This window comes from Urocampus carinirostris, chromosome 5 (genome assembly GCF_059441175.1).
Source record: "Urocampus carinirostris isolate Australia breed hairy pipefish chromosome 5, RoL_Ucar_1.0, whole genome shotgun sequence".
Taxonomy (NCBI): domain Eukaryota; kingdom Metazoa; phylum Chordata; class Actinopteri; order Syngnathiformes; family Syngnathidae; genus Urocampus; species Urocampus carinirostris.
This window is the reverse complement of record NC_142353.1, coordinates 20,206,307-20,220,978: the sequence shown is the minus strand read 5'-3', so window position 1 is coordinate 20,220,978 and position 14,672 is coordinate 20,206,307. Positions and strand designations below refer to the sequence as shown.

The window sequence follows — 14,672 nt, the reverse complement described above, 5'->3', positions numbered from 1 at the left end:
GATAATGGTTGTGTAGACATATAGATATGGATGGAGCCTTGTCAATAGCAGGCCCGAGCCATCTGTGCTCTGTTTTATTTCACACTATTTATATACACTGCCGTTTACTCAGTGGAGCTTTCTCCCCATGAACCACAGAATTCCCTCCCCCACTTAAAAGAATCAATTATTTCATCAATTGATATATGTCAACTCTATGTGTGCTGCTCCACTTTTAGTGCCCAGTAAATGCCGCACATGTACATCAATCGACACTAGGTGGCTGTATTGCACATCAACGCGGAGCATCATTTTACTCATGAGGGGTCTTTAAGGTTAATACATGTGTAATATAGGGCCGTACACATAAATTTGTTTTTGTTTTAAGATATTGCTGATCAATTGTTATTTTAAAAATTCTTATTAAATGATTCCACAATATTCCTGAAAACGTGTTTAGCTTTGTCTCTGACTTTCCTATTACAACATGTTTCAAACAATTTTTTTTTCAGACCGACATCCCAATCCATAACTTTTGAATAATCATAAACACAGATGCCAAGTACAAATTTCACTAGTAGTATCAACCCCCTCTGCAAAAATCTTTTAAAGACATGCATTGTAAATGCCAATATAGTTTTTTATTTAAAAATCATGAAATGAATGACTTAACATACAGTGTTCCCTTCAATAATCACAATTTGACTTTCATGTCCCCGTTGAAAAATGAAACTGTTTGGTCACTTCGAGTATTCATAGTTTGTGTTCTTTGTTGCACTGGTTTTCAGTTGCACTACACATTACAGTAACATCTAGTGGTCAAATATTGCACAGTGTCCCCTTAAAGATGCTGGACAATTACTATTCATATATTCTTTTTTCTTGTGTTCATTCATTCAGTAATTATTTTTTTTAATTGAGGGCCATATATCATCAATTAAAGCCTTATATTCCAGCACTCCGGCCGATAGTCAAGTCAATTCATAATTGTTTATATAGCTCTAAATCACAAAATGTCTTAATGAACCATTATTAAAACATTCCCTCATCTGGAACCCACACAAGAGCAAGGGAAAACGGGTTTAGAGAGCACAGAATATAGGTTGTAAATTCCTTGTGTAAGCACATACTGGAGAGCATGTGTGTTGCATTGGTGGTGACTGGTGGAAGTGTGGAGTCTTAATTTTGGACGCATCATCAATAGGTTCACCCTGGGTCACTGGGCCTTTCAGCCATGACACTAGATGCCCTTCCCAGGGGTGGCCAGCAAATGGGTGATATGAAATGAAATGAAGCCCAAGCTTGTGTCAATCTTATTTATCATGATAAATGCTTGGTGTTGGGCAGCTAACTTCTCATGGGACTTTTCATGGCAGGAGAGTTTTTTATCCTGGGCCACGCCTAAGCTGACCGCATACCTCCTGCCTTGCTACTTAGTGGCCCAGCATGGGTCTTTCCTCCTGATGGACAGCCACTGGCTGCTTCTTTCACCTGCTTCTGATGCAGCTATGATGGCTTTGCACAGGGTTTGGCATCGGACTCCCAGGTCTACCAACAGTTAGGCGGTAGATATTGTCCTCCGAAGGTACTGTGAGCTCGATTGTGAACATATTTGTCTTAAGATCAACTGTGATTGCAAGTTCCGAGAACCTTAAAATATATCCTGATTTTTGTCGATACGATAGCTCGTACTGGTACTCGTCCGTCCCCTCTTAAAAAACATTGTAATTTTCTGGAAAGTTGGTTGTGGTTTTGTCGTTTCATTTCCAATACCCTGTCTCTGTGCTTGACTGTATATATGTATTTTTGCTAGTTTGTTTGTATGTGTGCTACAATTGTTGTGTCACTTTTACGTTGTGTGGCGGTTTATCTGTGGCATTGCCTCCATGTCATGTGCAAGTTTGTGCCTGCAAACTCATCCGCATACGCACACACAAGCGCCGCTCCATTAGCATCCCACAATCGCCCCAAGGCTGTGCTGCCTCTACTGTTGCTGCCTTCTTTTCCCTAACATGAAAGGCATTGCGTGCGCTTGGAGTGGATGACCGCCGTATTATCAGTCAAAAAGGTCCAGCAAGCCGTTTGTTTTGTCTTGAATGGCCCTGCAGATGGAAATGCGTCCATCTGCATGCCTTTTATGCTAGCTGCAAACAAAAGCGCTGACTGATGTGACACTGCCGCCGCTCACCTCGCCGGTCAGAAATGTTCGATGCTGCTTTTATATTGACCCCGGGGGCGTCTTATTGTTAGTTGTATTCTTTGCCTGTACAATATGAAACAACCATGATTTAATTCACAAGGTTTTTTGAATGGAAGGTAGAAGGAAAGTACAGCATTGTATCTGTCCTGTCACCTAATGTTAAAGAAACAGTAAATGAGACCTCACAGCCACTTTTTAATGGTAAATTTTATAGCAACAGTGGTTTAATGTTGTGTCAGACTGGCAGCCATTCCACTATATTACTTAAAAACAGTGGTCCACAAGGTTTTCTTTACCAAGGACCGGTTTATGTCTGACAATATTCTCCTGGCCCAGCCCAATAATAACATCAACAACTTGGTATAGAGTAAAAATATTGTGATGACAAGATAAAACCTATGGCTTTTTCCCATGTCATCTACAGGGATCTAGTGGCTGGGATTTTGGCACTGTAACAGCTGTTTGATTCTCTTTGCATCCATTGTCGAGCACAATTCTTCAGCGATATTTTTGAATTGATAAATTATTGCTCAAATACGTAGTAGTATAAGTTGTATTATGATATACGTAATTTTGTTGTGATTTGCTCAAACGCAGGAAGAAGGAAGTTACAGGGGACTCTCCTCGTAGCTGGGGCAGGGAGCCTAAGCGACCGTGGTGTCTCCTCGCAGCCAGGGCAGGGGGTGCTTCCCACTGGGTCCTTTCATGGTGGGATCATTCTGTTAGGATTTGTGGGACAGGATCCAAGCGCAACGTAAGAATCAAATTGAGAGTTTTAAATGGAAAATAGGGATTCAACACAAGGCGCTTCGAAGGGGAAGGTAACAGGAAACTAATACCAGGAAACATAATCCATCCAAAAATGAGGGTAGTACAAATGCAAAGTCTTAATATACAGCTCTAGGCGTAGAAGGATTTTCTAGAAGGGGGGATACATCATTTTCCACCATCATAATCACCTTTTCCAGTTACATTTTGGTCTTTGAGTTGTTGTTTTTTTATAGTTTAGACAGTTTTATTGTTGTTTCTGACCACTTGTCTGTTATTTTGTTGAGTTTTTTGTGATTAAACTTATCATTTTTGAGCATCTTACCATGTTTCTTGCTTCCTGCGTTTTGGTCCACCGCGAAATCATAACAAATATACTACCGTATAATGCTCACCCAAACTATGAGTTATTTTTGGGGTTAAAATAGGCACGTTGCACAATTAATACGGTGTAAGCAAAACTTGTGGCAACTTGTTTTCTTTCTGTGCTGTTCGGCACTAAACGACACCAGAACCCAATACCGGTCTGCGGCCTAGCAGTTGGGGACCACTGATTTAAATTAATTACAGTATTCACAAGCATATTTGAATATCTCACTGAAAACTAAAACGAAATATAGAAGACTAAATTACACATTTAGGAAAAAAAGGGTTTTCTATAATTTTAGATAACCAATGTTTGATATTATCATGAATGAAAAACCTTATATAGTTTGCAACTTTGGAACTTAGACTTTAAATTAGTCACATACCATCGCCTATAGCAGTGTTGTAAGTCTACTCCTAAAATTTGAAGAAAATGGACTATATAATGTATTAACATTTTCCCGAACAAACGTAATCCACCTTATAAAAGTCAGATGTTTTAGTGGTGGTTAGTGGTAGCCCATTTTAAACCTATTTCTAACTTTTACAACCTGATTTTAACTTGACTTGACATGACTTAATAATATATTGACATTTTAGAAAAGCATATCAAACTGGTAGCCCTTTTGCGCATATCATGGGTATAACGAGCCCGTTTTTGGGGGGATGCTGAAGCACCCCTAAATTCAACCCAAGCACCCACAAAAATTTTAGCATTTTTAAAACTCTCATTTCCTTAATAAAGGACAAGATATGTTTAAATGGGATTAAAAATGCTACTTAAAAAATCTGAGTAAAACAAAACAAAAATGGGAACAATACTGCCTTGAAATGGTTCAGCCTATTTGATTCCTAGCACCGCTCTTGCAGCGTCTTCTTTTGTGTGTGTATGTGCGTGTGTACTCTCTTAGAAATAAATAAGTAAAACTTGGGGATGGCATGATAATAGTGTTTCTGATAACTAAGTGTAAGGTGAGATTCACAAATGGGAAATGACACTCATGAACAGTGTTGAATAATCCTAAATCACTTTGTGTGAAATGAAACAATAAGAAATTAACCAGCCAGACACTTCGGGGGCTGAGCACCCACAAAGCTCTGAATCTAAAATGGCCCCTGGCACGAATCAATAACAAACATCTTGCTCCAGGCTTCAAAGAATTGATGACCCCCCGTTGGAAATTATGTTTTTGGCACTTAAATCTAGAATGAAGTTATATACAAAACCATTTGAGAGTGTGGGGTCACCCATATTATTTAGGTCTGTATTTTCTTTGAAAAAGTAACAATTTTATTTATCAACTGAGCAGTCCATTGTATGTTTTCTTTTACCCACTTTATTGGATTAATTTTGCTGTCCAGTCTCAGATATGGCTTCTTTGCCACTGTTCTTTAAAGGCCAGAATCTCAAAGTCGCCTTTTCACTTGTGTCTTGGGGGTACTATTCAACAAGCTGCTATGTTGAGGCGTCTATTTCTCATACTAGAAGCTCTAATGTAGTTGTCCTCTTGCTTGGTTATGCCTTCCACTGCTCTTTCTACTCTGATTTCCGCCTGTTTCTTCTGTTCTCTGAAGGGAGTAGTGAAAACCGTATAGGAGATCTTTAGTTCCTTGGCAATTTCTTAAAACAAGAATAGACTTCCAAGTTGCACACTGTTCTCTGTTTTGGTGATTTGAAAAGTTTAATCACACCGACATATGTAATCCTCCAGATACTGGACCAGCTCTCAGAAAGATCAGTTTTATCCCTCTTTACGAAATGTCGATACATCTGACCCGCACAGTTTCCTTGAATGTACAGATATAAATAAAATGTTGTATTGAGTTGGAGTATTGAGTACTAATAATATACTAAATAATTATGGCTATGTATAGTATTTTACAGTAGCGCAAATAGTGCAAGAGGAGCAGCTAACCAGATGTGCAAAATGGGCAGTCAGGTAAACAAGTCAGGTAAACAGTAACAATAACACTGTAACAATAACACTGTAAGTACAATAGTGCAGAGAAACAGATGTGCAAGGAGTGGCTAGCTATAAAGAACTGCCAGTAGTGCAAAAAGTCAAACAAAACCAACAGATGTACAGATTAGCAGCAGTTTAGATTTACTATGTGTTTGATTGACCATTTAACAGTCTAATGGCCAGGGGGACAAGACTATTGTGGAACCTGGTGGTCCTGCACCGCACACTGCAGTACCTCTTCCCAGAGGCTAGCAGAGTGAACAGTCCATGATGGGGGTGAGAGGGGTCCCTGATAATGTTCTTAGCTTGGGATAGGCAGCGCTTCTGGCCAATGTCCTGAATGGAGGGGAGAGAAGTCCCGATGATTTTCTCTGCTGTCCTCGTCACCCTCCTCACACTACCCCAGTCGGAAGCGCTGCAGCCTCCACACCACACAGAGATACAGATGGTCAGGATACTCTCTATGGTGCCCCTGTAGAATGTGATGAGGGAGGGTGGGGGCAGGTGGGCTCTCCTCATCCTCCGCAGGAAGTACAGTCGCTGCTGTGCCCTCTTAACCAGTGATGCAGTGTTCACGGACCAGGTGAGTTTGTTTGTGATGTGCACCCCTAGGAACTTGATGCTGCTGACAACCTCCACAGCCTTGTTGTTGATGAAAAGTGGGGCATGGTTGGGCTGGTTTTTCCTGAAGTCGACAATGATCTCTTTAGTTTTGTCAACATTCAGGACCAGGCTGTTGTCCCTGCACCAGCCCACCAACTGCTCCACCTCCTCTCTGTAGGCCAGGTCGTTGTCGTCCCTGATGAGGCCCACCACTGTTGTGTCGTTAATCGTTTGTTAGCCTTCTGATGCAATTAGTAAACACAATGCATTATTAGAACACAGGAGTTCCGGTTGCTGGAAATGGGCCTTTATACACCTATGTAGAAATTGCATTAAAAAACAGACATTTGCAGCAAAAATAATTGACTGCATCAACAATTAATGGGGTGTATTTTTGCTTAGTTTCATGTTAACTTTATTTTAAAAAAAAAACGTGCTTACCCTTAAAAAAATAAGGAAATTTCTAAGCGACCCCAAATTTTTGAAGGGTAGTGTACATACTACAAACTAAAGTCAGGATTCAAAAATATTACAAAGAATGACTATGCAGTCCTACTGAATTTTCTTTGCTATGGTCAAAACATTATGGGTCTGGTGCCATTGTTGCAGTTGGGTTTAGGTAACCGTGGCGATGCCTAGGACTGACGCATGAGATTGTATGAGCGCCTGGGAGGCAGTGAGGAGCGAAAGCAAGTCCCGCCCTTGAATAAACTACTACGACCAAAACAAGCCCTCCCACTCGCATTCAAAAGCCAGGGTGCAGCTGTGGAGTGAAACAGAGAGCGCGCAAGACTCATCGCTCAAACTATTGCACCGGGTGAGGGGTCACGGGTACCAAGTGAGGGAAAGCGCAACCCAGGAAGTTGATGGGATTACAAATACAAGCAAATTGTCAGGAATAAGGCTGGATTGTTTCGGAGGAGCATTGGGGACTGAAGGTCCTTGAGTGTGTGTTTGTGTGTTTTTCTGGCTTTATGTGTTTGAGTAAAGCAAGTGGATGTGGACGGACACGCGGGACCATGAGTATCATTTTGAAGCCGAGGTCACGCTCCACCAGTTCCTTGAGGAACACTGAAGGATTATGGTAAACAGAGTCATTCACGTTTAAAACTACATCTTGCTCTCTGTGTCTTTTTGTTGGTTTTGTGTGCGACCCTATTGTTCAACACTCCTCCCTTCCTGTTTTAGTGTTACCTCCTGTCAGTTTACATTTATGATTCATCCTATTCTAACCCCCACTTTGCCATAGTCCCAAATCTCCACTCATGGAAACATTGGAAATATATATGTTTTTAATTTCATAATTGTCATATTTTTTCCAGATTCAAATTTTAACAAAACTTATCTCCACTTTTTTACATGGCCTTATCATTAAAATATTTTGCTGTTCTTTGATTTACAAGTAGACCAGCAATGTCAAACATACAGCTTACAGATGAATTAATCCTTACTACATACATGTCAAAAAAGAAGCGAGCCTCTAAAATATTTCAAATAAAAAGTGTTGATATATTTTTTTTATTGTTGCAAACCAAATGCTCTCTCCAGCCGGCTAGACAGCAGTGTTATGTTTCTAAGGCATGGAAATTTGGTCCAAGTGTAAACCTGCACTCACTCAACTGTTAAAATAAACCACTTACACATTTATTGCCAAAAATGAAAAGATATTTTCCCCATTGTTTGTGAATAAATGTGTTGTGTTGTGTGCTGTGATATAATATAATGTGTAGGGTAGGTTACGAATGTAAGATGAATCATAAAGCATAATACTGAAAAACAAATCTAAAAATTTATATTTGACATTGTTTTACTTATTCAGTTTCCCTGAGAATTGAAAGTCTGGTTCCGCCTCCAGAGCCAAAAAGAGTTTGACATTCCTGGAGTAGGATTTAGTCTTCTCTTGGATAAAAAATTGTGTTCATGTGCCAAGATGAAAATGTAAGAGTTCATGATAACCTCTACTGTCTTGTTGTTTGTAGGCTTTACATTCCAACAGATTTTTTCAGTGCCACGTGGTTTTCAGTTTCCCAGGAGTGAGGGCAATACTTGGGATAGCTGAGTTGACGTGGTACATGAAGCGCGAAGGGGGATTAGCGTCAGGGTCGTTTATTGGCTGGCAAAGCCTGATGTTTTGCCTAAAGCCAGTGAAGAAGCAGTCGTTCTTCTAATGAGCATTATTAACTACACTATGCTTCGACAGTAGGAATCTCTAAGAAAAGAAGGATAGTGCGTTGGCGTGTATTTATGTAAAGTGATTCATACACAAAGCACAAAGTCCAGTTTAAAAATTGTAGTTAAAAATAATCATCTTTACAATTATAATTGTGATTGATTTAAATATGTTGTTTAAAAAAATGTGTAGTTTAGTTTAAGTGTTGCGTTGAGTAAAATCAGAGAAGCAATACTTAAAATGAACAAATATTCCTCAATATGAAACCAATAGTACTGATTTGCATGGTTACCAGTAGCAGGAGAAGCTTCCTGATCTGATTCAGATACAGCACCTTCATCATCGCTGTTGTGTGATTGTACACTATGAATACTTGGCCAATAAATCTGAGTTCTGATTAAAAGGAAAGTGGCTGAATTATAGTCAAGTGGACTTTATAAAGGAAAACCCATTTTTTATGTTTAACACAAGAATGGATATCATTAAAATGTTTTATAAAAAAGCTATAAAATATTTACTTATTATAGGTTTGGGAGAGGAATATGAATATTGGGGCCTGACTTCACTTTGCTAGTTTTCTCATTTGCTTGCATCATAATAGTAACATGCTAATGTATCTTACCTCTAAAATCCTGAGCTACTCCGATTGGCCTGGGTCCTATCTCGGAACCTTCCTGACTTTGTATTAGATGAATATTCGTTCACAAATCCTCACAAGTCAAATTCAAGGCTTGTGAGCCGGATGAGATGATCTTGATTCAGTATTGTATTACAAATCAAAAAACACAGTGCTGTTTGTTTGCTCAATAGATATTTGCAGAGACTGCAAAGCATACCTAAAAAGAAAGCCAAATTCAAGAGCGTCTCTTATTTTCAGGTGTGCCATATAGACTGGAAGTTTTTGTTTTTTGCAACCCTAGATCTTATAGTAGTTTTAATGTCATGCACTTTAAAGTCTGTTGCACCTTAGGTATGAAAAATAATAAACAAAATACTGTTTTTAAAGGTACTCCTTATAGCCCGTAAAATCTGGTATATTTAAAAAAAAAATTAGTTTAGTGAATGATAGCCATGTTTACTTTGAAGTGAATTTTGCTCAAATTTGCAAAATTATGAACGTCAGGCTACTGATGGTCCCTGAATAATAACGTCTTCTTTCATTTGATATCATGTTATCGGGATTTTTATACAAAATACGTTTGTCTTCTTTGCCTATTGAAAATTGAAGATCACTGGCTGAGCCATAGTAACTGAAAATATTGCTTTATTCATCTGATCATGTTAGAATACATTTGCTAGCTTTTTAGTAGGTTTAATTACGTTTACTGAATTGTCTGTGTCATTTTGTAAAATAATCAACATTCAATTAGTCTGGCCCTCGGCCTGTAGCCGTTGTTTTTTTAATTACACACTATATTCCTTTTATTTTGAAACGCCTGCTCCAAGCCATTTCGCTGTTTAAAGACAATTCGCAAGGTTTCGGGTGCTCTGAGGAGAGTGATGAGTAATAAGAGTATGAGTATGGATGTTAAGAGAGGACTGTATTAGATTGTGTGATTGTGCCAATGGTGTTGTATGGTGCAGAGACTTTGAGCCTGAATGCAGATTTTAGAAGGAAATTAAATGTTTTTGAGATGAAATGTTTGAGGAGTATGTTAGGAGTGACAAGATTGGATGGATTACAGAGCAGAAATAAATTGAAGGCCGCGAATGACGTGGATGGATGGTGTTATGAGTGCACTGGAGGAAAGAGTAAATGTAGTGGGAGCTAGAGCTCTTGTTGGTAATGGGAATGAGTGGAGAGGTGTTGTGAAAGGATGGTGGGATGGTTGGACGCGTTGTAAGGGATGGGCAGGGCACCTGTATGATGCAGCAGGGGTAAACCAGTGAATACAGTCGGGCCCTGCTGTTAAAGAGAGGAGTGTGTTGTGTCACCCTGACCCGAGTGACATGGCCGCTTTCTTGTGCCCCGTTTCATCTGCATGGACGAAAGCATGACCAACTTTGGTGCCGAGGTGCTTAACTTGTTTGGGTTTTAGGGCATTTGGGTAGGCCATGGTCCAAAGAAATGTTTGCGTGTGTTTTTGCTACTTTTCCTTTTTTTCTTTTCTGTGTTTTTGTGTATGTGTTTGTCTTGCTGTCGGTCACCCTTCTTGAGGGATATGACCAGGGTAGATAGATAAATAGATGTTTTTTTTTTTATTTTAAAATCCCCTGCTCTAATTCATTCCGCAGTTTAAAAACAATTAGCCTTATTCAAGAGTTGATTGTACTGAATCCAAATGTGAATATTTATTTGACCCTTATGACAGCAAATGCTGTAGTAAATGGTTAGAATAGAATAACATCAAAGTCATAATTTTACCCCATTTGGCTGTATGCAAGACTTGAAGTTTTAAACTCATCATCCTAGCAGGATGTAATATCTCTAACCCCCACTTTAAAAAACAGAGATGCAGCCCCGAGGCGCAACCTGCCCTGCCCTCGTCCTGTCTCCTCTCGTCCTTGACTGTCAGCTCTCATTTCCCTCTGACAAATTGTCCTCCCGTCGAGAGGACAGCACCCAGTAAATACCATTGTCACGCCGCCAGACAGTGCTGGAAAGAAATCCCTGAATCCTTGCTGCGATCTTAGAGAAGAGATGTGGATCTCTCATCACTTATCGCCTTTCTTCATCGACGTCCTTTCATCTAAGGCATCTTGTTTATTTTCCTTGTCGCTTCATTTTCAAGCGAGATATGCAAGTCGTGCTGATTGAGGGAGAGAGAGAGCGTTTGTTTTTGTTAAGATAGCACTTAACTGTGCTATTAATATTTTGTACGGATCCAGTTGTCTTGAACCAGTACCGGCACTGATACGTTTATGTTGAAAATAAAAACTTTTAGGTCCAAAGATGATCAACTTTTTATTTAGTTCATATAATTCCCTCAAAGTTGATGTATTTTTCTCCTCACACTCACAAAGAGAAGAGGCAAATGAGGGATGTTTCATGTAAAATGTGAGCCCTATATTTCTAGACGATAGCGTCAGGGCACTTTAGACATCCCCATAATGAACCATATTATAGAGAATAATGTGTGCTGTTGTGTTGTTGTCATTGGTGGTTTCTGCAGTAGCAGACCAAATTGCATAATTCCTTGAGGATTAAAGAAAACTCCAAGGACTACGATGATACAAAAAGATAACTGTGTAGTGACAGAGCAGTGTGTTTGATGGATAATTTTCCGTGCTGTGTAGTTTGGATGTGTAAATTGAGGACTTGATTTCAGGGCGAAAAAATAAAATGTGGTAAGAACGTAGTAAATATTGATTATAATACTGTCAAACCTCCCATTTTGCTTCTGTTACAAATCATGTGATTACTTAAGCGAAAACATTGACTAATTCATCCTCTAGAAATGCATCATAAATGTTTTCAGACGTCACTGCGGTGCTTTGTATTTAGAGCGCGAGCATTGTGTAAAAGGGCAGCGCTCTGTTTTCCTCTGTCCCCCCACACTTGAAGGATTTAGCAACCAAGCTACAACATGATCAAACATGTTTGCTTTTTGAGCTTTGCCATTTTTCCCCAAAAAGCGCCCCTGCCCACCTGACAACAAAAGCAAAAAAAAACAACCGCCAGTGGCCTTTGAAACTAGGTTCTTGGCCCGCTAAGATTAAATGTGGAAGAAAGTGAATGTCTCACATTGACTTGAAGCGCATTCATCTGGATTTTGTCTGTCATCAGCCGCCTGAGTGATGATGTTGCTAGTCTGTTTCACATTAGTGGCAAAATTGTCTCTTAGATTCTCAGTGCCCAACATTCACAGGGGTGTGAAAACTACAACCCAGGTCAACATATGGCCGATCAGGATTTTGAATCCGGCTCGCCAAACGAAAAGGATAGAATTAAAATCGGTATATATATATATATATATATATATATATATATATATATATATATATATATATATATATATATATATATATATATATATATATATATATAGTGCCACCCTCGTCAGATTTTCCTCAACATTTTTTATTTACTTTTTTATTAATAATTATTCAATTTATCAAGATATTTATCAAATATTCTGAAAAAAAGACACACACATAAGCTATCCCTTTTGCATTTTAAGTTTTTCAATGCATATTTTCAAATGTAAAAAAGGACATAATTGTTGGTTTGCTTTAGTTATGAGTGTTACAAAACAAATAGAAAATCAAATATAAATTCTGCATGGATACGTATTCATGAATGCCTATGAAAAGAATGGAGTCGGCCTACATTATTAATTTTTTTTTTCATCATATTCAAGACTATTGGCAGAAACAAAACAAACAAATTTTTAAACCCAATGTGGCCCTTGACTCAAAAGATTGTCCACCCTTGGACTGGCAGAACTGGTTAAGTGCATGACCTTTGCTGCACGCGTGTCACGACTGAACGCCTCACCTGAATCAAACAGAGTCGGCGTGACGATGGCGAGCAGCCAGCGTTGACTTTTCTCACATTCAAACTGGATGAACAAGGCCGACCAGATGGAGAAAGACGTCTCTTTACGTCTATTTCAATATGCTTGCTCTCAACGTCATAATTTGAATGTGTGTAAAAATTAGGGTATTTTGTTTATGTACAAGGGAGACACTTACCCATTCCTAGTTGGAATAAAGTGAATAGTCTTTGTTGATAAAAACCCAGTGAACATTGTTTGCAAAGACAATTGACATGGCACTAAGGGTAAAGGCATAATGTAGACTTAAAAGAGAAATAAAAGATAAAAGAACTTCTAGATAAACAGGAAAAAATATTTAAAAAGTAGTGCTTCTGGTACATCTAAGTTGTATTAATACTGCAATGAAAAATATTGCATCGGCACAAGAGTGCAAACAACATTCAGCAGCACCATTAATTCCCAAAAAAGTCGATATATAGAATACAAGATCAGAATTTTCAATGCGACTGGAAAGATATATATTTTTCACAGTTTTGCGCTAACTGTCTCTAAGTCTGTTGGTCTTTCTTTTAAGGGACCTGCAGTGCCTACCAGAGGGCAACAGGTCCAAGGGGTGGTGGCCGGGGTGATAGGAGTGCTTTATAAAGATGTCTTCTCTGCTGCTGGCAAAGACTGGGTAAAGAACAACCAATAATTTTCTGGACTATGTTAGTGATTGTTTTTTATATTATTGTATTTATTATTATGAATATTATTGATCCCATACATGTTAAAGATGTACAGTTTTAAGGGTGGGTGCAAGCCAAAGAAAGTCAATTCTTCTTAAGCTTGCCTTATATGTGAACAGATATGAACTGGTTGACTGAGCCGATGTTTGCATTCATTTAACCCCTTAACAATGCTGTAAATTGACGTACCCAAAATAAATTGAAATCTGTTTTGTATGAGAATATGGGTGTCTCTTTTGAAAGGTAACACTATGAAGTTTTGTCCCCAACTGAAATAATCACCGTAATGGCTACTAGCATTGGAACACACGGAAATAGGTTTTTATTCTCGCCTGAATTTTCTTTTACAATCACATGTCTGCATAAGAGTGTATAATTGGCATCTTAGCTGGAAAACAGCTGGGATAATAGTATGAAGCCTTACCTGGTCCCAGGTAAAAATTGGATACAATCTGAAAAAACATTTTTTTTTACACATTTTTCTAAGAGTATGTCAAGGTGTTTCTAAATGTGGCCATTTGAAGACCATGAATGCACAGCTGTAAAATATCTGTAACCGTGTAATCAACTCTGGCCATTTTTAGACATCGTAAAAGAATTGTAGTTGTTTGACTTTTTCACTGATTTTGATTACATACTTAGATAATTGCGCATAAAAATGAATCCGAAGTTGTATTATGCACGTTTGTTTCTCTCTTTTGTCTTGTCAGACAATGATTTCAAAAGGTCAGAGGCTAACGGCCATATTGAGAATAATTGTATGATTCTGTTTATTTGTAAAAGGGAATTATTAGGCTAAACAGACTGATTACAACAAGGATCTTTAAAAGATGCAGAAATGCTTTTAGGTGGATTCTTTTCATCTGTCGGCATTCTCGTCGGTGCCGGATTAAATGTTTTACGCGGTTGGATTCACTGGACTGTTGTGAATGTAACGAGACCATGTTTGCGGGAAATCGTTTAATGAGCTGAATACGAAAGCACTTTATTGGTGTGTATTACCGGCTTTATAGATTTTGAGTATCTTGTTTCAGACTGATCGTGATGTTTCTGTGATGAGTACATTTTCGAATTGTCATCATATCATAAATCCCAGGAGTTTAAGCCTTCCATTGATATTGGGCATGACAAATGTCAGTGACTTGTGACATTGTGAAGACAGGTCTTTGTTTCTCAGCAGCAGGTGGGCCGTCGGAACGTTAAGGAGTTCCTAGTATAAAATTGTATATAACTAGTTAACAATCCTGGCATAGAGAAGCCAATGGTTTTCTGGGCTGTGTTTATTTCTCTCTCTATGTTTTCTTTCTGTCTGCTCCTTTGCACCTAGTATGCCTTACTTGTGACGATGTATACCAGAATGCTTTCCACTGTGACTTTGTAGGACACCAGCAGTTTTGGTTTATTGTTTTTCCACCTGAGTACTCTCAGGAATCCCATAAGAATGATGGGAAAAAA

The 14,672-nt window shown here is 38.7% G+C and overlaps 1 protein-coding gene across 1 annotated transcript in view; it reads left to right on the top strand.

Moving 5' to 3' along the window:
- The first annotated feature begins 6,650 nt into the window (after positions 1–6,650).
- Positions 6,651–14,672, top strand: part of pde4d (phosphodiesterase 4D, cAMP-specific) — a 73,037-nt gene continuing 65,015 nt past the window's right edge. Inside the window, exon 1 of the mRNA XM_088336115.1 lies at positions 6,651–6,964. Coding sequence (XP_088192241.1) covers positions 6,855–6,964 — 110 coding nt within the window. The 5' untranslated portion in view covers positions 6,651–6,854. The remainder of the gene's footprint in view (positions 6,965–14,672) is intronic.